Raw genomic sequence first — 26432 nt, forward strand, 5'->3', positions numbered from 1 at the left:
CTGCCCCACTCGCGAGGCATCCGAGAACCCCGTCCTTGTGTTGTCTTCGCCCCGGCTCCCCGCCGTCCAGAGACCCAGGGGGTAAACGAGGGTCGCGGGTGGCGACACGCAGCCTAGCCACTGTCCCGCCTGGGATCCGGCCTCCCCGCCCCCCAGCTGCAGGTAATCTCCCCGTTCCCGTGGCGCTCACGCCTCCGTTCTCCACGCCCACTTCCAGGCGGCTTTCTGCCCCAAACTGATTGGATTACCTATGGCATAGAGGACGTTTGGGGATTCCTGGACTCCTGGAAAATTAGCCGTCAATAAATGAAACGCAGGCCGGGCACGGTGGCTCCCGCCTGTCATCCCAGCACTTTGGGAGGCCGAGGCGGGCGGATCACTTGAGGTCAGGAGTTCGACACCAGCCTGGCCAACATGGTGAAACCCCGTCTCTGCTAAAAATACAAAAGTTAGCTGGGCTTGATGGCGCGCGCCTGTTAATTCCAGCTACTAGAGAGGCCGAGGCAGGAGAATCGCCTGAACCCGGGAGGCGGAAGTTGCAGTGAGCCGAGATTGCGCCACGGTACGCCAGCTTGCGGGACAGCGAGATTTCGTCTCAAAAAAAAGCCGAGATGGGATTTCACCATGTTGGTCAGGCTGGTCTGGAACTCCTGACCGCAGGTGATCCGCCCGCCTCGGCCTTCTAAAGTGCTGTGATTATAGGTGTGACCCACCGCGCCCGGCCTAGAACTACTTTAAATAAATGTTTTGCTTGTTTGGTAGGGTGGATAAAGAGGAAGATGTGAAGAGGAGGCAGACAAAAGCAAAAGGAAATCCTGTCAGTAGGAAATGGTCAAATTACAGTTCAGATGTGCAATGTTTGCATAAGTAAACTGACAAGGGAAATTTTCAGACACATCTTGGTACCTCTTCCTAATCTTGCCCTGGTAAAATGGGGGTTATCAGTGCAAGTTTGAGGATATATACAGTTGGAAAATGGACATCACCAAACTGGACTCCAGAAAGCTCTGTCTAGGATTTTATTAGACTGCTTTTTTCTCAATATACCTGTATTGGAAGATTGAGACAAAAAGGCACAAACTCACATTAAATAAACAAGGTAATCTAATCAATTCTACAAAGTGTAGTTTGTAAAAGAAGTAGCACTAGGAACCAACCAAAGTAAGTCAGGGAGTCCCAGCAGGGACTGTAAAAGGAGAACTTGGGAAGCTATACACATGTCCACGATACTGACCCTGTCCCAGACCTCTCTGCATGAGAAGGCCAGAGCCCAGCACCCCTCCTACAGAGGCACTGCTGCTTCTGTTGGGGCTGTGACCCTGGAATTCTAATGGAAGCAGCTGGTCTGAAGTGGCATGGCACACACTCAGGTACTACCCCTGGAGCTGAGCCTTTATCATAAGTCCCTCTGAGTGCTAGTGAGTTTGGGGCCGGGGGCGGGGGGCGTTGACGAGGAAAGGGGGTACTTAAAAGAAGCCCACACTGTGGCCCAGCAGCAACACCATCCATGGGGATGGAGCAGACCAGGGACATCCTCCTTTGTTTGTATGGGCTGGAGTTCCAGATCCAGGCTGGCCTTAGCTCATAATGGATGCTTTTCAACTGGGGCAACAGGTGGAGGTGGGAGGAGCCCTCGTTAGGGCTAAAGTGATATGTGTCGGTCTCAAGAACCAAAAGAAGGAGACTAACAGCTGCTGACCCTCAGACCACGTAAACAACTGTCTGCCTAGAATGTTAGTTTGTCTGTTTCGAGATAAGCCACATCTGGACTTGCCCTAGTTGATGAATGAAGAAGGGACATCTTTAAGTACAAATACAATTAATAGCTAATACAGAGCTTACAGGAAAACATTTACATTTTTCTCCAGTAGGAATGCCTCTTCTCCAACTTTCCAAGTCAGATAAATGCTACCAGCAGTTGAGATGCTACCCAGCTGCATTACTAAAGACCCCTCAAGGTGAGGAGACTCACACAGAGGAAGGTGTCTGTAACAAGACATCTGGTTCCAAAGGGACCTCATGAAGGTCAGAGCTAACCATGCTGGGGGTCTGAGTCTGTCCACCCTTGCCCCAGGAGGGCCACAGGGAAGCAGCCATCAGGATGGCACAGGTGCAATCCTGTGAGACACTCCCTTATTGCACTTAGAAATGAGTAAGGCAAACAAACTTGACAAAAACAGGATACATTCTCCCACCCACTTCTTGCTTCCCAAAGATTTGGTCTCTCATTAGCAGATGCACCCAGGCTAGCGTGGGCTGGGATCATGGCACACTTAGGCCAGCGTGCTTCACAAGGTTTGGGGACTGTCAGGTGACACTACAGCTCTCTCAGATTCTCCCACTAAGAGGCAAACTCAGGCTCTGCCAAGTTGTAGGAAGCTGTGAACACTGGGCAGCATCTATTCCCCTGGAGCCTGGACTTCCTCACCAGCCTACTTTGGTCGGGTTCTGTACTATGATCACTACTTGCTTTGGATTTTCCAGGACAGAACTCAACATGGGGGTAGGACGGGCTAAGTTCTTGATCCCCAAATTCCTTTCCGGCAACTGGAGACGAGGGAACATGTTCTGCTGGAAAAAGCTTTTTGCATGCTCATATTGTGCAGCATGAAAGATCAGGACTCTTGTGTCCTAACCAGCCTCAAAGACAGAGGACAGGGACCTAAGAAAGCACAGAGAAAAGAGGATTATTGCTGAGTGGCAGCACCAGCCCCAAAGGGAAGAGGAGGAGCGGGGACGTACAGAGCTCCTCGGGGTCGGACAGTTGGCATCTAGGGGGCGACTCAATTCTAGGGGCCACATTCTAGGAGAATTCCCTCCAAGTGGAGAGTTGACTGGGGGTGATTTTGTAGGTTCTGCAGAGAGATTCAGAGTGGGCAACAGGAGGGCCAAGAAGCCACAGGTGTTTCTAAGAATAGTAACTAGAGATTCAGTGATTGGGGCAGTTATTCATATTTGTTAAATTTTCTTAAATAGAGACTGGCTGGGCCTTGGGTACCTCCATAGTGCTAGAGTGCCCTAACGATGGGTTACTGGGAGCAGAAGTCAGAGCTGCAAAACCACATTGCTATTTTGTGGAAGTGGGGGGGTGGGGGAAACACTGTATCTTTAGCTCATCCCCTCTCCCCACATGAGCACTCAAAATTGCAAAGATCTGCCCAGGAAGCAAAATACCTCAGTTTATCCAAGGTTGAGAACAAATGAACTTAAATCATTTAAATCACCACATCACAAAAGGCAGCTATTTGAAAGACTGAAAATGTCACTTGGAAATAAAGGCTGGGGGCACACACAGAAATGGGTCAGAACACAATGGAGAGAGACGGAGGAGCTGTAAATACAGCAGCCTACACGCCACGTATCAGAGGAGCAGGCTCCTGCACACGCGGGCTCTGTAACATCAGACGGTCTATTTGTTCACAATATTAAAGGGCATCTAGAATTAGCTACAGTAAGGGATCGAAAGTTGCCTGAAGAATGGGCACAGAACGGCTGCGTCCGAAGATGGCCTGTCACTTGGGAGGATGGAGCTGCTGGGCCTTCCTGTTGACCACTGTCTTGCAAAACTAGAAGAAAAATAAAAGTATTAAGGAAGCAAGAGGAGAAAACAGAAACACTGTAAATCATCCTGAAAAGGAGGAGGAATGCCAGTGGGTGGGTGGGGAAGGGAGTGGGGAGGGCACTGAGGCCTGAGCAGTGATTGAGAAGCTGGCATCACAGCAGTCCACCTAATTCCACCCTCCTGCCCCCCAGAAGCTGCTTTAGGAACATGGGGCAGGGAGAGTAGGCAGGGCCTGGCATCACTGCTGGTGAGACCCTGGCCCTCCTTACCCTCTTAGTGTTAAGAGGCCAGTTTTTATTTGCGAAAATGATTTTCTCTCTGAGCCTAATTGGGAGCAGAGCCAGGTTTTTCATTCAATGATTAGACTGCTGTGAGCTGCTGGAATCCCATGACTCGGGTGGTGTACAGGGCACTGGGAAACCAGCACTGAGAGCTAATGGAAGGAAGAGGCTTGGGGAAGAGTGACAGCATGAAACAAGGGGCCCCCACTCTGGCCCTGTGACCTGGGCAGAAACACCCTCCCAGCATCTGAAAGATGCCACCTCTGATGAGGGCAGCTTAGTGTGGGATCGGGGGTATAAAGAGGAAGGAAATGAAAAACCAGACACAACAGTGGGTTCTAACAAAAGCTGTCTGGCCAGCAAGTTTTCCAAGGGGGAAGGGCAGGTAATGGCAGCTTTTGGGAGCTAGGAACTGGCGCTGGCATGGGAGGGCCAGGAGTGCCCAGCATGACAGCTGCAACTTGAGATGGATCAAGGTGCTATGTCCACCACCCTCCCTGTCCATGTCTCTATCTGGGTGGTTCTTTGGAAAACATCCCTGAAATGTCCCAATAGCCATAATCTCTTCTAGAGGAAGCAGAGAGCTGTTGAGCATGGCAACCATCATGACTAGAAGGAAGGAGGAATAGGTTTTCTGACTCCATAGTGAGCTGCTGAGGCCTCGAAACCCAAACTGATTTTAGCGTCTGTGACATGCACAGTGAGAAATGTGGCACGCGCAGTGAGAAATGTGGCACGCGCAGTGAGAAATGTGGCACGCGCAGTGAGAAATGTGGCACGCGCAGTGAGAAATGTGGCACGCGCAGTGAGAAATGTGACGCGCGCAGTGAGAAATGTGGCACGCGCAGTGAGAAATGTGGCACGCGCAGTGAGAAATGTACACACAGTGAGAAATGTGACACGCGCAGTGAGAAATGTGGCACGCGCAGTGAGAAATGTACGCACAGTGAGAAATGTGACACGCGCAGTGAGAAATGTGACACGCGCAGTGAGAAATGTGACACGCGCAGTGAGAAATGTACGCACAGTGAGAAATGTGGTACGTACAGTGCAGAGGGGGAAGGGTGGCTTTAGTCATCTGCTGTCATTCCTTTCACTGGGTCCTTTTGTCTCATCTGGAAAAGAAAAAGCAGGAAAAATGGAAGGCTCCTGCTGCTGATGGAACTCCCGCCTTCTCAGTCCTGCCCATCAGTGGGGTGGGTCGTATTTTGTGTACAAAGCAAGACACTGAAGGACAGAATTCTATGTATGGACTTGAAGCCATACATTTCCAGTCTGTCGCTGGCCTCACTATCCATGATTTCTAGTTCTCTTCCTTGTGTCACGGTGTTTGAAGCACTTTTTTTTTTTGGTAGAGAGGTGTGTGTGTGTGAGGGTCTTCCTATGTTTACCACGCTGGTCTTGGACTCCTGGCCTCATGCAGTCCTCTGCCTCAACCTCCCAAAGTGCTGGGATTACAGCACAGGTGTGAGCCACACTTTGCCCCTCTCTGTTTCATTCACTTATTCATTCAAGAAATACTTACGAAACATCTTTTTGTGTGTGTGTGTGAGGAGTCTTGCTCTGTTGCCCAGTCTGGAGTGCAGTGGCGCAATGTTGGCTCACTACAACCTCTGCCTCCCAGATTCAAGCGATTCTCCTACCTCAGCCTCCCGAGTAGCTGAGATTACAGGTGTGCCCCACCACGCCCAGCTAATTTTTGTATTTTTGGTGGAGACGGGGTTTCACCATGTTGGCCAGGCTGATCTTGAACTCCTGACCTCAAGCGATCTGCCTGCCTCAGCCTCCCAAAGTGCTTGGATTACAGGCGTGAGCCACCGCATGCAGCCTCAGTGAGGCATCTCTTTAGTGCAAGGAACTTCCAGAGCTGGGGATCTTTAGCTGTGAACTAAACAGATCAGTTCTCTCCTCAAGGAGCTCATATTCTGGGGCAGGGTGGGCAGAGAACAAACATTCATCTATCAGCTGGGACTATGGGCTCCTCGGATAGAGACCGACCGTGGGTAAGTGCTATTTTAGGTAGTTACGGAAGCCTGTAAGCGAGGTTTGAGACGAAACCTGAAAGAAGAGGGAGAAAATCCCGTGGTTCTCCAGGAGAGGAGCGCTCCTCGCAGAGGAACAGAACTTCCCTTTCCTGACCTGTTTAAAGGTGGGCACAATGTGGTGTCAGAACTAGGCACAAGGATGCAGAGGTAGAAAGTGCAGGGGCAGGTCTCAGATCCACAGACGTGCGAGGCTGCTGGAAAACGGGATGGGGGCTTCTCTGGAAGCACCAAGTGGTCCCTGTCACTGGCAGGCAGAAGCAGACATCACTTACTGGGGATGCTGTAGACGTGATCTCCCTAAAATCAGTTCTGACGTGAAAACTCTATCCTATGTGAAGAATGTCAGTAACATAAGTATTTCTTCACTATCCATTAGTTTTCTGCTCAACTTTTGTTCTTTATAATGTTCAACAAATTTTGAGCACCTAAGAGCACAGCCCCTAGAATCAAACTCCCTGGACTATATTCTGTTTGGTTTGAGACAGGGTCTGGCTCTGTTGCCCAGGATGGAGTGCAGTGGCGCAATCACGGCTCATGACAGCCTCGACCCCCCTGGCTCAAGTGATCCTCCTGCCTCAGCATCCCAAGAAGCTGGGACTATAGGCATGTGCCACCATGCCCGGCTGATTTTTTTTTTTTTTTTGAGACACAGTCTCACTCTGTTGCCAGGCTGGAGGGCAGTGGTGTGATCTCAGCTCACCGCAATCTCTGCCTCCCGGGTTCAAGCGATTCCCCTGCCTCAGCCTCCCCAGCAGCTGGGACTATAGGCACACACCACCACGCCCGGCTAATTTTTTTTTTGTATTTTAGTAGAGACGGGGTTTCACCATGTTGGTCAGGATGATCTCAATCTCCTGACCTCATGATCCGCCTGCCTCGGCCTCCCAAAGTGCTGGGATTACAGGCGTGAGCCACCGCGCCCGGCTGCCTGGCTGATTTTTAATTTTTATTTTTTTGGTGTGTGTGAGGACAGGGTCTCATTGTGTTGCCCAGGCTGGTCTCGAACCCCTGGGCGTAAGTATTCCTCCTGCCTCGGCCTCCCAAAGTGCTGGGATTACAGGTGTGAGCCACTGCGCCTGGCCTGGATTGTATTCTGACTCTATCACTAATTGTAAGTTACTGCACTGCTCTCTAAGCCTCAGTTTTTTTCTTTTTCTTTTTTTTTGAGACGGAGTCTTGTTCTGTCGCCCAGGCTGGAGTGCAGTGGTGTGATCTTGGCTCACTGCAAGCTCCGCATCCTGGATTCACGCCATTCTCCTGCCTCAGCCTCCCAAAGTAGCTGGGACTATAGGCGCCCACCACCACGCCTGGCTAATTTTTTGTATTTTTAGTAGAGACGGGGTTTCACCATGTTAGCCAGGATGGTCTTGATCTCCTGACCTTGTGATCTGCCCACCTCGGCCTCCCAAAGTGCTGGGATTACAGGCATGAGCCCCCACGCCCGGTCTTTTTTTTTTTTTTTTTTTTTTTGAGACAGGGTCTCACTGTGTCACTCGGGCTGGAGTGCAGTGATGCGATCACCATGCCAGGCTAATTTTTGTATTTTTTGTAGAGATGGAGTTTCACCATGTTGCCCACGCTAGTCTCACACTCCTGGACTCCAGCAGTCCGCCCACCTCAGCCTCCCAAAGTGCTCGGATTACAGGTTTGAGCCACTGTGTCTGGCCTAAGCCCCAATTTCCATAATAATAAAATAGAGATAAAAGTACATGGGGTTGTGATGAAGATTAAGATCTTCGGCTGATTGCAGTCAGGAGTTCAAGACCAGCCTGGTTAGCGTGGTGAAACCTCGTCTCTACTAAAAATACAAAAAAAATTATCTGGGCATTGTGGCAGGCGCCTGTAATCCCAGCTACTTGGGAGGCTGAGGCAGGAGAATTGTTTGAACCCGGGAGGCAGAGGTTGCAGTGAGCTGAGATTGCACCATTGCACTCCAGCCTGGGCGACAGGGTGAGACTCCATCTCAAAAAAGAACAAAACAAAAATTTCAGGTACTTAGCATAGCAGACTGCTTGACATGGAGTATGCATTCAGTATTTGGGACCTATTGTAGAGATAAAAAATTATTTGAGATGCTGTTCCAAATGTTATTTATGTTACATAATAAAAAATTATTATTATTGTTATTTTTGAGACAGTCTCGCTCTGTTGCCCAGGCTGGAGTGCAGTGGTGTGATCTCAGCTCACTGCAACCTCTGCCTCCTGGGTTCGAGTGATTCTCCTGCCTCAGCCTCCCGAGTAGCTGGGATTACAGGCGAGCGCCACCACGCCTGGCTAATTTTTGTATTTTTAGTAGAGACGGGGTTTCACCATGTTGGTCAGGCTGGTCTCGAATGTCTGACCTCGTGATCCGCCTGCCTCGGCCTCCCAAAGTGCTGGGATTACAAATGTGAGCCACCGTGCCCGGCCAATAAAAAATTATTTGAGCCGGGCGCGGTGGCTCACGCCTGTAATCCCAGCATTTTGGGAGGCCGAGGCGGGCGGATCACAAGGTCAGGAGATCGAGACCACGGTGAAACCCCGTCTCTACTAAAAATAGAAAAAACTAGCCGGGCGCGGTGGCGGGCGCCTGTAGTCCCAGCTACTCGGGAGGCTGAGGCAGGAGAATGGCGTGAACCCGGGAGGCGGAGCTTGCAGTGAGCCGAGATCGCGCCACTGCACTCCAGCCTGGGCGACAGAGCGAGACTCCGTCTCAAAAAAAAACAAAACAAAAAAACAAACAAACAAAAAAAATTATTTGAGACCCCGTTTAAATGTTATTTATGTTACTCTTTCGTTCCAGACACTGTCCCGTAGCAAAGGAGATGCTGTATAGAAGCTCTGAAGAACCTGGAACTTTAAGCCATAGCCCACTTCAGAATTGTGTTCTAGTCACTGAAAGTTTAATACTGCCACATTTTGTGGAGATTCTATCTCTGGCAGTAGTTCTCCACTGGAAAATATATATATTTTTTGAGACAGGATCTCACTCTGTCGCTCTGTCACCCAGGATAGAGTGCAGTGGTGTGATCTCAGCTCACTGCACCCCCCACCTCCCAGGTTCAAGCGATTCTCCTGCCTCAGCCTCCCAAGTAGCTGGGATTACAGGCATGCGCGACCACGCCTGGCTAATTTTCTGTTTTTAGTAGAGACGGGGTTTCTCCATGTTGGCCAGGCTGCTCTTGAACTCCCAACCTCAGGTGATCCGTCTGCCTTGGCCTCCCAAAGTGCTGGGATTACAGGCGTGAGCCACCACACATGGCCAGCTTGTCATATTTTTAAAAGACAACCCTGTGATATTAGATTGGAATTAGATGCATTTGTGTGAACATGATATATGATGCAGATACGGAAATAACTATAGATGTACAAGTCCCCTAGCTCTATCCTATGAGAAGGTCTGACTGGGAGCTGCAATACCCCAGTGGAAATAGGCACACCCAGCACCCAGATCCCATTTCCAAACACCCTCTCTACTATACGGAAGCAGGGCTCCTTGAAGATGTGGCCAGTTACAGAGCTGGGTCATGAAAAAACAAGACAAACCCAGAGCACCTTGTGCTTCAAGGGGACAGCAGTAACCTCACTGGTACCTGGACGGAAAGACACAGAATAGGATAAAAAGAACACAGTCTGTGACATTTGGGCTTCAGATACGCCAGTGGGGTCTAATTGTGCAGAAATATCAACAAATCCACATTGAAAGATGTTCTACAAAATTGTACTATTGTTTTGAAAGATGTTACCATTGGCAAAAACTGGGTAAAGGGTACGTAGATCTTTCCACATTATTTTTTATAACTGCAAGTGAATCTCAATCATTTCAAAATAAAAGGTTTGGTGCAGAAATGAAGCTGGCTGGGTGTGTTGGCCCACGCCTACAATCCCAACACTCTGGGAGGCTGAGGTGGAAGCATCACTTGTGGCTGGGAGTTTGAGACCAGCCTGGACAACATAGCAAGATCCTGTCTCTACAAAAATTTTAAAAATTTAAAAAATTAGGTAGGCGTGGTGGCCTGCACCTGTAGTCCCAGCTACCTGGGAGGCTGAGGTGGGTGTATCACTTGAATCCAAGCATTTCAGGCTGCCATACTCCAGCCTAGGCAACAGTGTGAGACCCTGTCTTATTCTGTCACCCAGGGTGGAGTGCAACGGCGTGATCTTGGCTCACTACAATTTCCGCCTCCTGGGTTCATGCGATTCTCCTGTCTCAGCCTCCTGAGAAGCTAAGATTACAGGCGCCTGCCACCACACCTGGCTGATTTTTGTATTTTTAGCAGAGACGGGGTTTCTCCATGTGGGCCAGGCTGGTCTTAAACTCCTGACCTCAGGTATCAGCCCGCCTCGGCCTCCCAAAGTGCTGGAATTACAGGCTTGAGCCGCCATGCCCAGCCTAAACTGTATTTAAAAAGCACACAGGGCCAGGAATAGTGGCTCATGATGGTAATCCCAGCACTTTGGGAAACCAAGGTGGGAGGATCATTTGAGACCAGTAATTCAAGATCAGCCTGAGCAACATATTGAGATCTTGTCTCTATGAAAATAAAAAAATCAGGTGGAGTGGTAGGCACCTGAAGTCCTAGCTACTTAGGAGCTTAACGTGGGAGGATCACTTGAGCCCAGAAGTTGAAGGCTGCAGTGAGCTATGATCACAGCACTGCACTCTAGCCTAGGCCACAGAGCGAGACTATCTCTCTGTTTTTTTCTTTAAAAAAAAAAAAAAAAAAGAAAGAAAACAAAGCTATTCCCACAATTGGGGATGTTGGCTGATGTTCCAGATGGTCTGCCATCACTGCCAGGAGGTTGGAGGGAATTAAGACTCCATGAGGGGCTGGGTGCGATGGCTCACGCCTGTCATCCCAGCATTTTGGGAGGCCGAGGCAGGCGGATCACCTGAGGTTAAGAGTTCAAGACCGTCCTGGCCAACATGGTGAAACTCCGTCTCTAGTAAAAATACAAAAATTAGCCAGGCGTGGTGGTGCGCACCTGTAATCCCAGTTACTCGGGAGGCTGAGGCAGGAGAATCCCTTGAACCTGGGATGTGGAGCTTGCAGTAAGCTGAGACTGCACCACTACACTCCAGCGTGGGTGACAAAGCAAGACTCCGTCTCAAAAACAAAAAGAGACTCCATGAGGGCAGTGCCATCCTTCACATACACGGATCCTGCAGCCTCTGCAACTCCTATGAAAGTTTTAGAGGCTGGGCGCAGTGGCTCACACCTGTAATCCTAACACTTCGGAAGGCCGAGGCAGGTGGACTGCCTGAGCTCAGGAGTTCGAGACCAGTCTGGGCACCACGGTGAAACCCGTCTCTACTAAAATACAAAAAATTAGACAGGCGTGGCAGCGTGTGCCTGTAGTCCTAGCTACTTGGGAGGCTGAGGCAGGAGAATTGCTAGCACCTGGGAGGTGGAGGTTGCAGTGAGCCGAGATTGTGCCAGTGCACTCCAGCCTGGTGCCACTCCACTCCAGCCTGGGCAACAGACCGAGGTTCTGTCTCAAAAAAAAAAAAAAAAAAAGGAAGTTTTAGGTTCTTGGCTGGGCACGATGGCTCACACCTGTAATCCTAGCACCTTGGGAGGCTGAGACGGGCAGAGCACCTGAGCTCAGGAGTTCGAGACCAGCCCAGGCAACATGGCGAAACCTTGTCTCTACTAAATATACAAAAATTAGCCGGGTGTGGTGGCGTGCACTTGTAGTCCCAGCTACTCGGGAGGCTGTGGCATGAGAATTGCCTGAACCAGGGAGGCAGAGGCTGCAGTAAGCAAGATCGCACCACTGCACTCCAGCCTGGGTGACATAGAGAGACTCTGTTTCAAAAGAAAAAAAAAAAAGGAAAGTTTTCTTAAAAATTTTTAAGTGAATTCTCTTTTCTGAGTCTCATTATCTAAAGAGTTAATGGCCAAAGGCCCAAGAGGTTCTTCTTCAGTGAATTATAAAATGTCCTTAATTTCTGTGAGCCACAGTTTATCTGTAAAATGAAACTAATACCTGTGTATAGGTTGCCATGAAAATTGGGTGATGTAATATATGTGAACCTCTTAGCATACATGATAGGCACACAGGAAGTCCTCAATACATGTTAGCCTCTATTACTAATACAAACATTTTTATTACTACCATATTTGGGAGACAGTGAGTTCCCCATTACAGGCAGTAATCACGCATAGGCTGGTGGGGAAGCTGCAGAGAGGACTCAAGCACGGAACATATCATTGGACCAAATGACCTTTAAGATACCTCCTTCCAGTTTTCAGAATATGGGCCTCTGAAGAGAGCAAGAGCTTGGGAAAGGGAGAAAAAAGGCAAGGTGGGGAGAAAGAGACAGAAACTGCTTTCCTACAAGCACATTAGTTCCAGAAATTTTTTCTTTTTAGGGCAAAGAACTAATCTCTTGATCCCTTGCTTCCCAAATCTTTAAGCCTCATTCAAGAATGGTGGGTCCACCACACAGGGACTAGAGTTACAGCAGTGGTGGCTGTGGCCTTACAGTGACCCTTCATCACTCACAAACAGAATCTGCCTGCACTAGACAACTGTGTATTGCCGTAGAGACTAACAGTCACAATTCCTATTGCAAATGTGCAGTTAATCACGGCCCACGAAAGACAGGCATCTATCTCTATTCCTCCCCCAAACCCTATGACATGACAGTAAAGGAATTTAAAAAGATAAAAACTATGAAGGCAACAAGAACAGAGGACACCACAGCAGGTAAGAGCCAGTTAACAACCTTCTGGGAGACAGAAAAAGGACAGAAGAGTCAGTAGCTAATTTGCAGAGCAGCAGAAGCTTAACTTAAATGCCTGGAGAATGGGAAGCCAAGAAGGAGCTGCAGGTTCTGCAAAGGCTCAGGTACGGAAGCACCAGGTCCCGCTGCAGGTGGGAGTACCAGGTGTGGCTGAAAACTGACTGGTGACTTGTTTCAAAGTCCAAATGGAGAATGGTTAGGACCTGGTGTTCCTTCTCCTGCTCTGGAAGTCAAGCAACCACTCTGCTTCCCTTCACAGCAAAAGCCAGGAGGTTCAGTCTCAAGCACTGAGAGAACCCTGACGTCAGGACCCCAGGTGCTGCTAGCGGGAAGGCGGGCAACAAGCAGAATATGAGGGGATTAAAGTTAAAGCCAACCAATGGCACAATGAGCCCACTGGGACCCTTCCCCAGTGTGGCCTCCAGAATGCCGGCTGCCTGCCTGTCTCCCCCAGCAAGAGAACAGGGGCGCCCTCTCTAGGGAAAGTGAGAAGCCTCCATGAAAAAAAGACTCCAAGTCCTGAGGTAGAGGTTCCCCCGCCCACTGTAACTACCGAGTACCCTGCGGTAGAGGTTCCCCCACCCACTGTGACTACCGAGTGCGCTGAGATAGAGGTTCCCCCACCCACTGTGACTACCGAGTGCGCTGAGATAGAGGTTCCCCCGCCCACTGTGACTACCGAGTACCCTGAGGTAGAGGTTCCCCCGCCCGCTGTGACTACCGAGTGTGCTGAGATAGAGGTTCCCCCACCCACTGTGACTACCGAGTGCGCTGAGATAGAGGTTCCCCCGCCCACTGTGACTACCCAGTGTGCTGAGATAGAGGTTCCCCCGCCCACTGTGACTACCGAGTACCCTGAGGTAGAGGTTCCCCCGCCCGCTGTGACTACCGAGTACCGTACCTGAGGTAGAGGTTCCCCCGCCCGCTGTGACTACCGAGTACCCTGAGGTAGAGGTTCCCCCGCCCGCTGTGACTACCGAGTGTGCTGAGATAGAGGTTCCCCCGCCCACTGTGACTACCGAGTGCGCTGAGATAGAGGTTCCCCCGCCCACTGTGACTACCCAGTGTGCTGAGATAGAGGTTCCCCCGCCCACTGTGACTACCGAGTACCCTGAGGTAGAGGTTCCCCCGCCCGCTGTGACTACCGAGTACCGTACCTGAGGTAGAGGTTCCCCCGCCCGCTGTGACTACCGAGTACCCTGAGGTAGAGGTTCCCCCACCCGCTGTGACTACCGAGTACCCTGATGTAGAGGTTCCCCCCACTGTAACTACAGAGTACACTGAGGTAGAGGTTCCCCCGCCCACTGTAACTACCCAGTACCCTTCGGTGAAGCCCACCCACTGATTTGAGGAAAGCCCCTCACATGAAACAGAATCCAACACTGCTACTTCAGAAAAGGAAGAGAAAGGAGAAAAGATGTATTAATAAAGAACACAGAATAAATGCTTAAAAATAATTAACAGGAGAGAGAGAAGTTAACATTGGAAAAAAATCTCCCAGAAAGCAGGCCGGGTGCAGTGGCTCACGGCTGTAATCCCAGCACTTTGGGAGGCCGAGGTGGATGGTTCACCTAAGCGGGGGTGTTCAAGACCAGCCGGGCCAACATAGCAAAACCCTATCTCTACTAAAAAGGCAAAAATCAGCTGGGTGTGGTGGTACATGCCTGTATTCCCAGCTACTCGGGAGGCTGAGGCTGGAGAATCACTTGAACCTGGGAGGCAGAGGTTGCAGTGAGTTGATATCGCGCCACTGCATTCCAGCCTGGGCGACAGAGCCAGACTCTGTCTCAAAAACAAAAAACAAACAAACAACAACTCCCAAAAAGCAGACTAAAAAGGAGAGAAAAAACAGAAAAAATTGGGAAGTCAATTCACAGGGTCCAATGTCTGGCTAATAAAAATTCTAGAAAGCAAACAAAACAGGAAAGAAAATTATTACATAAATAATACAAAAACATTTTCCAGAACTGAAGAGATCTTTTGATTTAAAGAGGCCACTAAGGCCAAGCGCCATGGCTCACACCTTTAACCCCAGCAGTTTGGGAGGCTGAGGCCGGCGGATCACCTGAACTCAGGAGTTTGAGACCAGCTTGGCCAACATGGTAAAAACCCCGTCTCTACTAAAAATACAAATATTAGCTGGGCGTGGTGGTGTGCGCCTGTAATCCCAGCTACTCGGGAGGCTGAGGCAGAAGAATCACTCGAACCCGGGAGGCAGAGGTTGCAGTGAGCCAAGATTGTGCCACTGCACTCCAGCCTGGGCGACAGAGCACGGCTCCGTCTCAAAAAATAAAAACAAAATAAATAAAGAGCCCGCCAAGTCAGAGCAAAATAAATGAACGGAGCAACCCTACCACATTATTATGCAGTGCATATCACACACCAGCCAAGCAGACCATCCATGTAAAGACTCAACCCTGGCCGGGCGCAGTGGCTCACGCCTGTAATCCCAGCACTTTGGGAGGCCGAGACGGGCGGATCACGAGGTCAGGAGATCGAGACCATCCTGGCTAACACGGTGAAACCCCATCTCTACTAAAAAATACAAAAAACTAGCTGGGCGAGGTGGCGGGCGCCTGTAGTCCCAGCTACTCGGGAGGCTGAGGCAGGAGAATGGCGTGAACCCGGGAGGCGGAGCTTGCAGTGAGCTGAGATCCGGCCACCGCACTCCAGCCTGGGTGACAGAGCGAGACTCCGTCTCAAAAAAAAAATAAATAAAAATAAAAAAATAAAGACTCAACCCTAAGGATATAGATCATTGTCCTTCAACATACTGGGGGGGCCAAGGGTTAGTTCCAGGAGCCCCACATATACCAAAATCTGTGTGTACTCAAGTCCCCCGATTAAGTGCGGAATCAGCGCATGAAAAGTTGGCCTTCTGCGTATGTGGGCTTCACATTCCATGAACACTATATTTTTTATCTGTATTTGGTTTACAATAATCCACCTATAAGTGGACCTGCGCAGTTCAAAGCCATGTTGTTTCAGGGTCAAATGTACACATAAAAACTAAGCTAGCAAAAAGAAGGGAGGCAATTATTAATTTGTTTTTAGAAAACAAAAAATTGTACACAAAGGGAATTAAAATCAGAGTAGACTATAGGGCTCACTGGGAAAAAGAATGACATCATCATAATGTAAACACCAAGTAATGAATTAGCCAAATATGGTGATAGTGAAGGATGGAGAGGGGATGTGTGTGAATGGTGGGTGGGTAAGAGAGCTAAATCTTCCATAGGAAGAAGTCAACAGTTAACACCTAAAGTGAAGAAATTCAGAACTAAGAGCAAGCTGGGCACAGTGGCTCACACCTGTAATCCCAACACTTTGGGAGGCCAAGATGGGAGGATCGCTTAAGCCCAGGAGTTCAAGACCAGCGTGGGCAACAAAGTGAGACCACGTCTCTACAAAAAATTTTTTTTTTTTTTTTTTTTTTGAGACGGAGTCTCGCGCTGTCACCCCGGCTGGAGTGCAGTGGCCGGATCTCAGCTCACTGCAAGCTCCGCCTCCCGGGTTCACGCCATTCTCCTGCCTCAGCCTCCTGAGTAGCTGGGACTACAGGCGTCCGCCACCTCGCCCGGCTAGTTTTTTGTATTTTTTTTTTAGTAGAGACGGGGTTTCACCATGTTAACCAGGATGGTCTCGATCTCCTGACCTCATGATCCGCCCGTCTCGGCCTCCCAAAGTGCTGGGATTACAGGCTTGAGCCACCGCGCCCGGCCTCTACAAAAAATTTTTAAAAATTAGGCAGCGTCGTGGCACACACCTACGGTCCCAGCTCCTCAGGGGATTGAAGTGGGAGGACTGCTTAAGTCCATGAGGTTGAGGCTGCAGTGAGCTGTGATAATGTCACTGCACTCCAGCTTGGGCAACAGAGCAAGACCCTGTCTCAAAAAATAATAAGAATCATAATTAAAAGGATTGGCTGGGTGTGGTGGCTCACGCCTGTAATCCCAGCACTTTGGGAGGCCGAGGTGGTGGATCATGAGGTCAGGAGATCGCGATCATCCTGGCTAACATGGTGAAACCCCGTCTCTACTAGAAATACAAAAAATTATACTGGGCATGGTGGCGGGCGCCTGTAGACCCACCTGGGGCAAGGAGGGAGAAGTGATGGCAGTTCTTATGAAACAGAACTTCCCGCCTTATTATATTTTTAGCTCCAAGAGGCAGGAGGGCTCAAAATTGCATTTAGAGGGAAGAGTACAGGGGATGATTAAGAGCTGTGGTTCTGGGGTCAGAGAGTCCTGAGCTCTTACTCTGACCATAACACCTACAAGACAGTGTGACCCAGGGCACAGCAGCATTAAGCTCTCAGAGCCTCCACTTCCTCATCTGAGGGTGGGGAGAGCAGCAGCGCCTCCTCACGGGGTATCGTGAAGACTGCAAGACGTTGTACGTAAAAGCCCTGAGAATGGTGCACAGCACACAGTGAGCGCTTGAATGTTACTGACTGACAATCTCCTCTGAGTGGGCCTCTCAGGGAAGCGTCAGCATCTCCAAAGGAGGTATGAGGAGCACTGGGTCCTCCTTCTGCGATCCATGCCAAGGCCAAAAAAAGGAAAGCAAAAGCTCCCAGCTCTGACAGCTCACAACGACCGTAGAGAGCCACCAGCGGTCAGCTCCTGCGTACGCTGCGGCTGTCCTCTGTGTAATGTGCATGGTATTCATGGGTCACCCAGCCTGCCTCCTCCCAGGGTCACCTCCAGCTCTGCAGCCCCTCATGCTCTTCCCCACCAGGCTCTGAAGCATCACTGTAGCAGCTGTGTTACCCACTTGGCATTCGGCACATACTGCCGTATTTGTCTCTGTGAATACGCCAAGACTTCAACTCAATTGTCAATTCAAGAGCACAGGCTGTTTTCTTCCATATAGTGCCCACGTATTGCCCAGCAGGATACCTTCCCCGCAGCAGACACTGACGTGTTCCCAGAACTACAGGATGGTGCTCTCAGGGAAGTGCCCAGCAAAACAGTCTCCTTAATCTTCATGCGTTTATCTAATTGAGAGCCTCCACTTACTTCATCCAGCTGTCTCTTTGTCTCTTCTTCCATCCTTCGAATGTCGTCCATGGTCAGGTCAACCCACTTATCAAGCCAACAGAACAGCTGCCTGTGGAAGTTTGTAAACAGACGCCTCTCTTGCTATGTAGAAAAGAGGGAACCACGTTAGAACGCAGGAGGCGAAGGCCGCTGCCACAGCCCTTCCCCCCATGCACTCCACACAGATACCCACACTAGACTGGGGACGGGAGGAGGAGTGATGCCCGGCTGGTTATCTGGGTCAGCCATGGGTCAAGGACCTTTGTCTTCCTGTGTCTAACAGGTATGGCTTCACATAGGAGGGAGCCCCCAAGAAAGAAGGACGCCTACCTCACGCTAGGCCCTCTGCCCAAAGCACTAGCCAGACAGCAGCCCATGAACTCCTAGGCAAGCCAAGGGCCCCAAACAACTGCCACATTTCTTCCTGTCTCTGGCGTCTAATGCCAGATGAAAACTGGCCAGCGGCTATGAAATGTGGCGCAAGTGGGGCTCAAACACGTCGGAGGATTAAAAGGCTATAAAACTCCTTAGATCTGCCCAGCAGAGTAATTCAGGGCACTGGCCAATCTGGCTCACAGTACCTCTTGCCTTTTAGCTGCAAGAAAAGGAAGACTGAGTTTTATTTGTAGGTCAGTCATAGCAAGTCCCTTCCTGTGGCCTTCTTTGGCCTTGGTTTCCTTCCCTGTCACATGTGGTGCCCCTGGAAGGACAGCATTAAACCGTAAGACACTTAAGTGCAAGGGAAAGTGCACATCTGGGAAGCCAAACTGTGAGGTGTGCTCATGCTGGCAACCCTGCCATGAGGTCACATGGGCTGGGCCATGGTCTTCAGTTGGGCCAAACACCCCCCACCGCACACACGCAGTCACTGGGAAGGCCTCAGCCGAGCTACTCACCTTATGGATAAAGTTTTCCACTTTGTTCTGCAGGCCCCACCACTTGAACTTGACAGTCACCAGTTTGTACGCACACATATACGGGCAGTCCTTCTGGTTTACAAGTTCTTGCTGCATTAGAAACATACCCACGGGTAGGCAAGTAACTACGGGCAGACCTCAGGCCGTCCCAGCTCACCCCAGCCATTCCCCTCCTCCACAGGGACGGCTCACCCACACGCGGCCCAGCCCCCTGGCAGTGGGGTGTGAATGGTACCTTCCAGTTGGGGCCCAAGGGTCCTCGGCCTGTTTTGTTAGATTTAAATTTTGCTGGGTCTTCCTCTGCCTTGTAATCCTGAGAGAAAATGTGGAAGTGGGGTTGGAGGGGAGTGGGAGAGGCAGCGAGAGATGGGGAGAACAGATTTTTCATTAGCATTCACTTCATACCAGATCTTGATGCTGATGGCGCAAAGCAAATATGGGAAAATGTTACAAACAAGATGTAGAACTGTTTACATTAGCCTCGGAGGAGAGTTCTCTGTGATTTTCTCTGACAGGGTTTGTTTTCCATTTTGCCAGTGTGAAGGTCTCACCAGACTGTCTGAGCAGGCCCATATTTACAGTCTTGAAGACAGAGAATTTCAACCTGGGGTGAGCAGCCAAATCACCAGGGAAGACTTTTTAAAAATGTAGATTTTTGAGTCGCTCCAACTAGAACCCAGTGACTGAGAATATCTGCAGGTGAGGGTAGCACAGATCTGTTTTTTGTTTTTTTAAATCTCTGCAAGACTAAAACACAGCCAGCACTCAGAATAACCAGGTGTCCTTCCTTAACTCTCCCAGTGCCATCTCCTCTGGCTTGTTTCACAAAGTCAGTACTGGAAATATTTACTGTATGGAACCCGTCCACTACTGGGGAGTCTCACTTCACAGATTTCTAATGCAGTCAATTTCCTGTGTTAATTAAACCACAACAGAAGTTCAAATTTCAGCTGTCCCTCTGTGTGGGCTCGGGAAATACAAACTCATAGCATCTACTTAACAAAAATAACAAAGATAATAAATTTCTCTCTCTCATAAAGTATTTCCCAAAGCTGAGAAGGTTTGTTTTTTTTTTCTGAGACGGAGTCTCGCTCTGTCGCCCAGGCTGGAGTGAGTGGCGCGATCTCGGCTCACTGCAAGCTCCGCCTCCCGGGTTCCCGCCATTCTCCTGCCTCAGCCTCCCGAGTAGCTGGGATTACAGGCGCCCGCCACCACGCCAGGCTGATTTTTGTACTTTTATTAGAGACGGGGCTTCACCGTGTTGGCCAGGCTGGTCTTGAACTCCTGACCTCAGATGATCGGGCACCTTGGCCTTCCAAAGTGCCGGGACTACAGGCGTGAGCCACCGCGCCCGGCCCCAAAATATCTTAAGTGCAGAGTGACCACAGGAAAGACGTATCACACCCCTGGGATACCAAGAGCAAACATGCATTCGAGTTACATTCCTGCCTTTTAATCCCAACAGGGCCTCTGCCTAGTAAGAATGGTAATGAATGAGGAGGAATCTAACCCCCTCATTCCATGAGCAAACACTTCCTGGGTGCAAAACAGTGAGCAAGCAAGACCTGGTCCCTCTTCTGACCAAGGTCATGGTCCAGCAGCGGACTGTCCTAACACACACTGCTGCAATGTGTGTTACTCTGAAAAGCTACTACCCACTTCTTGAGGGCAGAGGACCTGTCTTTCCATACATTCTGCATTCCTCACCTGGAACCCAGAGATCCTGACAATATTCCACAACACAGTAGGCAGGAAATAAATGTTTTTTAATTACTGAGTTGGAAAAATAAATTTGAGAACTGGTGCTCTGATTTTTCAGGCTAAGCATCATTTTAGCGGGGCAAAATACTCTAGCTACAGCACCTACTAAGTCCAGTAATAATTTTCGGAGGCCAAACAGGGCACATAAATTTGGGCCACTAATTTTCTGGTGGTATCCCCAACTCAAGACAAGACGACTCCTAATACTCACTTTTAAAAATAAAACAAACAATACACATCAGAATTTCCTTTTGTGCCAAGTTCGGTATGGTTTCCTGGTTTCTCTAACATTGAGAAGTCATTTCTGCATCTCAAAGGCCACCCACATCTTTAAACAGATCCTACCTTGCTAAGCACTTGGCTTCGATCTGCAATGTCTATATATATGGCTTCCACATGTTTCCACGTCTCAGGCTCCAGCTTATGCACCTGCGGGAACAAGTGGGTCACCACTATGCAGTTTTTGTCAGCTATCAAATACCCTTTAGGGAGAACGGACACCTAGAAACTGCCATTCCCACAGCCGCAGATGTAAGATTCCTACTGGTAAGTAATTATATAATTACATACAAAATCATCCAAAGAAATGGGAGAATGGATTTTTTTTTTTTTTTTTTTAAGAGACGGGGTCTCATCATGTTTCTCAGGCAGTGGCTATTCACAGGAGTGACCACAGCACACTCCGGCATGAACCCCTGGCCCGAGTGATCCTCCTGCCTCAGCCTCATGCCTGGGCCCGAGTGATCCTCCTGCCTCAGCCTCATGCCTGGGCCCGAGTGATCCTCCTGCCTCAGCCTCATGCCTGGGCCCGAGTGATCCTCATGCCTGGGCCCGAGTGATCCTCCTGTCTCTGTCTCCTGAGGAACTGGGACTACAGGTGCGCAGCACTGCACCCAGCTGGATGTTTTGTTTGTTTGTCTAAGATGGAGTCTTGTTGCGACGCCCAGGCTGGAGTGCAGTGGTGCGATCTTGGCTCACTGCAACCTCCGCCTCCTGGGCTCAAGCGATTCTCCTACCTCAGTCTCCCAAATAGCTGGGATTACAGGCACCCGCCACCACACCCGGCTAATTTTTGTATTTTTAGTAGACATGGGGTTTCACCATACTGGACAGGCTGGTCTCAAACTCCTGACCTCAAGTGTCCCGCCCGCCTCGGCCTCCCATCCCCCGCCCAGCCCCTGCTGAATTTTAAGTAGACATGACTGAGAACGAATGCTCTGACTGTTCAGGCTAAACGTCACTTCTACAGGTCAAAGTGCTTTCCGGGTGTTCACGGTGCCCACACCATTTCCACATGTTCCCCGCTGTAAAGACTGTAAACCCTTCCAGAGATGGTGCCTGCTTAGCAACATGCTGATAATTCGGATCAGGCTGTACACGCACATAATACAAAATTATGACACAAATTCAAAATGGACAAAAGGATACAATAGAGAGTAACCAGAGTAATTCCTCCTCTTGCTTGTCCCCAGCCCTCACTCTAGTAACAGCCACCTCTAAGAGATCCTACATGCAAACATCCACGTGCGTGGACTTTGATTTTAATATGAAGGGCGGAATGCATACACACTGTTTCATAACTTCCATTCTTTTTTTTTTTTTTTTTTTTTTTTTTTTTTTTTGAGGCGGAGTCTTGCTCAGTCACCCAGGCTGGAGTACAGTGGCCAGATCTCGGCTCACTGCAAGCTCCGCCTCCCGGGTTCTCGCCATTCTCCTGCCTCAGCCTCCCGAGTAGCTGGGACCACAGGTGCCGCCACTACGCCCGGCTAGTTTTTTGTATTTTTAGTAGAGACGGGGTTTCACCGTGTTAGACAGGATGGTCTCGATCTCCCGACCTCGTGATCCGCCCGTCTCAGCCTCCCAAAGTGCTGGGATTACAGGCTTGAGCCACCGCGCCCGGCCATAACTTCCATTCTTAACTAAACAGTAAACCTGAAGACTGCTCCCTACTGGTTTTTTCATGGCTGCAAGGATGTCACTATTTGGCTGCACCACAATTCATTTAACGTTGTCCTACTAACGGGCTCTTACGTTGTTTTTTGTTTTTGGAGACAGGGTGTCTGTCACTCTGTTGCCCAGGCTGGAGTGCAGTGGTGCAGTCACAGCTCACTGCGGCCTTGACTTTCTGGCCTCAAATGATCCTCCAGCCTCGGCCTCCAGAGTAGCTGGGACCACAGGCACATACCACCACGCCCAGCTAATTTTTTTTTTTTTTTTTGGTACAGACAGAGTCTTGTTATGTTGCCCAGTACGGTCTTACATTGTTTTAAATCTTTGGCTACACAAAGAAGACTGCAATGAGTCTCCTTGTACATATGTTATTTCACACGTGTGAAAATAACTATCTGATCAACTCCCAGGCATGGAAATGCTAAAGGACAGGTGTATTTTTACATCTGGGGAGTTACTGCAAACTGTACTCTATAGAAAACTGTAATTTTGGTCTTTTAAAAATACAGCTCCCGTGTGCCAGGAAGTGCACCAATCCAAGCAGCACAAGAAGCCTCATGAAAAGTTCTGGAGATCACATTTTGCAAATGAGAGACACAGCAATCCCATGCTGGTAAGACAGGTCTAGGCAGAGGCCACCGCCTTCCTGGCCAGGCAAAAGAGGACCACAGCGAGGACTCCGTGGGAGCGATGGAGAAGCTACAAGGCAGAGACTCGAGACCTCACCCTGGGGCTCTTGGGAACTACTACTCACGTTCTCCAGCGTGCCAAGATCTGGTTTGTGCCAGGTTTCAATTTTAATCAGAAAGTCTTCTTTCATGTACTCATTCTGGAAGAAGGAAAAAAAAATACATGAAAGTCACAGGTTCACAGTTGAGAGTAACCATCTCCCATTACTGGAGATGGGCATTAATGGATCATGGGCAGCTGGGAGATTCCAGCCTTCTAGTAACAGTAACTTGACTGGGAGCACATGACACACTAGGCATGCATGATTCCCACATTCCCAGGCATTCAATCCCCACCCCAGCCTGAGAGCTCTGTGGAATCACCCTCATTTGACAGATGAGGAAAGTGAAGTTCAAAGAGGTTAGGTGATTTAACCAAAGTCACAGAGATCGGGCTGGGCATGGTGGCTCACGCCTGTAATCTCAGCACTTTGGGAGGCCAAGGCGGGTGTATCATTTGAGGTCACGAGATCGAGACCAGTCTGGCCAACATCGTGAAACCTGTCTCTACTAAAAATTCAAAAACTATCCACGTGTGGTGGTAGGTGCCTGCAATCCCAGCTACTCAGGACGCTGAGGCAGGAGAATCGCCTGAACCCAGGAGGCAGAGGCTGCAGGGAGCTGAGATTGCACCACTGCATTCCAGCCTAGGTAACAGCAAGACTCTGTTTTAAAAAAAAAAAAAAAAAAAGTCACAGAGATCATGACAGAGTTGGGCCTCAAAACAGGTTTGTCTGACCTCAAAAATCCATGCATTTAGCCACTCTAGCATACTTCAGTGTGCCAAGTGCTGATGGGTAGTAAGTCGTGTGGAAAGGGCACAGGAAGACTTCCTAACCCATCAAAGATACTGACCACAGCCCCCTTCCCGCCAACTAGCCTGTGGCTGAGACCTTCAGTTCTCTTCTCAGTAACTCAACCCTTCAAGCTAATTATTGCCTCCCTCCCTTCCTGCCTCTTAAAAATTGGAACTTCTCAAAGGAGACACACATTAACCCATTAACTCCTCAGCAGGACCCAGTTTCCCAGAGACAGCCAGTGTTTACCGGCAGGTACAGGGCACTCAGATGGGTGTGCTGAATAGCTGGGGGTGGGCAATGACAGAGGGGATGGCTGTGGAAGAAAAACCCTGCTGACGTCACGATTTTGCCAAGGGTCAGTGCTCAGTGGGGTCAACAGATGCACAGATGGGAAAGGGATGTCGGTCAAGTCAGCTGAATGGAGATCTCTCCACAACCTTGAAAAGGTGTGACCTGGGGAGGGACGGCCTCGAGCTACTGTGTACAAGTCAGACTCACAGCCAGGGTGCACCTGATGGAGCCACAGGCCAATGCAGCCTAAAGCAGGTCATCATGCCAGTTAACAGGTTCCTTGTTAGTCCATTGACAGGACTGAGCCTCAGCAACTCCAAACATCAGCCACAGGAAAGAATACCCGAGACCAGCAGTGCGGTCACGTTTCTCTCTCCTGTTCTTACACGTCATCTACAGTTCCGGCCCCCTCGCCAGTACTTACTGTGATAACTGCTCCCAGGCAAGGACATGGAAAGAAGAGAGAAAAAGATTAATGAGGATGCAGAAACATCTGCCCCCCCCACAGGGAGGATGAATGGCAGAGTTCTTCACTCCCTGTGGCTTATTCCACAGTCACCTCCAAGCCCCAGGGAGTCAGAAATACCTTAACGCACCAACCCACAAATTTCACTCAGACAAATGTCCCAAAAAACCAAATAGGGAATTTAATTAAAGCGACGCCACCATGGGCTTCCTGGGATTCTTCTTGGCAGGACACTGACAGGGACCAGCTCTGACCAGGGGAGGTGCCGCAACCCATCACTCTCGCATCAGAGCATTCCCAGGCGCCTCCCACCTCCACCCCAGCCTCTACCTCCCGGGGCCCAGAGCGGGGGGGCTTGGGGCCAGGCACTGTCTCTGCCTCCTGCACCCTTCCCCTCGCTGTAATCGAACCTCCCAGGCACGGCACTCCTGCTCATTGTAATGGGAACCCCTTAGAAAGATGGCTCAATTATTTATCAGAGAAAATGACTGCAGCTCTCATGTCACTGGGGAGCGGACTAGCTGCTCCTGAGACTGCCTGGTTCATTCAGTACCCTCTGAATTTAGGAGCTATGTCCATTTCTGCTGGCTGCCCACTGCCATGTTTGTAGAGGATGCGGGGCTAATAAACTCCATAACTGAAATGAAGGTTACCCCTGAGCACAAAATGAGGCAAAGTTGAAATATAAAGAATAAGAGCCATCCGTAAACCCGGGAGGCGGAGCTTGCAGTGAGCTGAGATTCGGCCACTGCACTCCAGCCTGGGCGACAGAGCGAGACTCCATCTCAAAAAAAAAAAAGGAAAAAAAAAAAAAAAGAATAAGAGCCATCATGTACAGAAATAACCCAAAAGACTGTAACTTCCCCAACCCAACGAAAGACACTTAGAAGGAAGCACCAGATTCAGATCACAACCGAAAGGCCTCCACTGAAGTCGCCGCCTGTGAGCAGCTTCAAGAAAACCACGTTAGAACAAAAAAGGAAATGACGGGTACAGTATCTCGTCGGCAGAAACTCTGCTGTGCCCCGGTGGGCCCGGGAGCCCCAGCCCGCGCATGCGGCATCTCTGGCAGCGCCATCCCTGGAGTGGGGGCAGCAGTGCCAGGCTGGCCTGGTCTGATGACACCAGCCATTAAACTCCTCCGGCTGAGCACCTCTTCTGAATCCACCTCCCCTGAGAAAGCCTCTCCTGGTCTGGCCTCTCCGAGACGTGCTCATCAACGGACCAGGACTCTGCTCACTCAGCCAAGGTGACGTTCTTCGCCATGCACTGGTGTTCTGATTGTAATTTGGTTTCTCATGTAGAAGAATCCACAAGGAGAGAATGCCCTGATCATCAAATGGGATGCCCGGTTTCGGTAGTCATTCTGCATTTTAGTGTAACTTCACGGATTGGCGCTGGGGTTTTTATACATTTGTCTTTGTGAGACCATGAGACACATCCACTCAGTTCTGACAAACTGGCTTTCCGAATCCATGAGGGTGACAGCCCTTGCTCACCTTTTCATGCCAACTTCGGTGACCAAACAATCCTCCCCAAACCTTCTCCAGGCCTCCCAGGCCCTCAAACACCTCTGGATTCCAGTATTCCCTGTTGTGCAAACTGTAACCCGAGGTACACAGAAAAGCCGCAGGAAATCCTTTGCAGTGGGAGAGCAGGGATTTCCAAATAAGACTAATAAGGCATTTTAAAAGCATGGCAGGGGCCGGGCGCAGTGGCTCAAGCCTGTAATCCCAGCACTTTGGGAGGCCGAGATGGGCGGATCACAAGGTCAGGAGATCGAGACCATCCTGGCGAACACGGTGAAACCCCGTCTCTACTAAAAAGTACAAAAAAAAAAAAAACTAGCCGGGAGAGGT

At 49.9% G+C, this 26432-nt stretch overlaps 1 protein-coding gene and 1 long non-coding RNA gene across 2 annotated transcripts in view; one reads left to right on the top strand and one right to left on the bottom strand.

Moving 5' to 3' along the window:
• The first annotated feature begins 1 nt into the window (after nt 1).
• On the top strand, nt 2-8030 carry LOC105471636 (uncharacterized). The gene is made up of 2 exons (XR_981302.3): nt 2-162; nt 763-8030. It is a non-coding gene; the product is annotated as an uncharacterized lncRNA (long non-coding RNA).
• The window catches only part of LOC105471629 (phosphatidylinositol transfer protein alpha), a 41350-nt gene continuing 18160 nt past the window's right edge, over nt 3243-26432 (bottom strand). The window contains exons 5-12 of the mRNA XM_071082089.1: nt 24532-24539; nt 23043-23117; nt 20684-20767; nt 18813-18890; nt 18557-18667; nt 17640-17762; nt 4891-4958; nt 3243-3566 (exon numbers count right to left, since the gene is read on the bottom strand). Coding sequence (XP_070938190.1) covers nt 4914-4958; nt 17640-17762; nt 18557-18667; nt 18813-18890; nt 20684-20767; nt 23043-23117; nt 24532-24539 — 524 coding nt within the window. The 3' untranslated portion in view covers nt 3243-3566; nt 4891-4913. The remainder of the gene's footprint in view (nt 3567-4890; nt 4959-17639; nt 17763-18556; nt 18668-18812; nt 18891-20683; nt 20768-23042; nt 23118-24531; nt 24540-26432) is intronic.

The sequence above is a fragment of the Macaca nemestrina genome, chromosome 17, assembly GCF_043159975.1.
Source record: "Macaca nemestrina isolate mMacNem1 chromosome 17, mMacNem.hap1, whole genome shotgun sequence".
Classification (NCBI taxonomy): domain Eukaryota; kingdom Metazoa; phylum Chordata; class Mammalia; order Primates; family Cercopithecidae; genus Macaca; species Macaca nemestrina.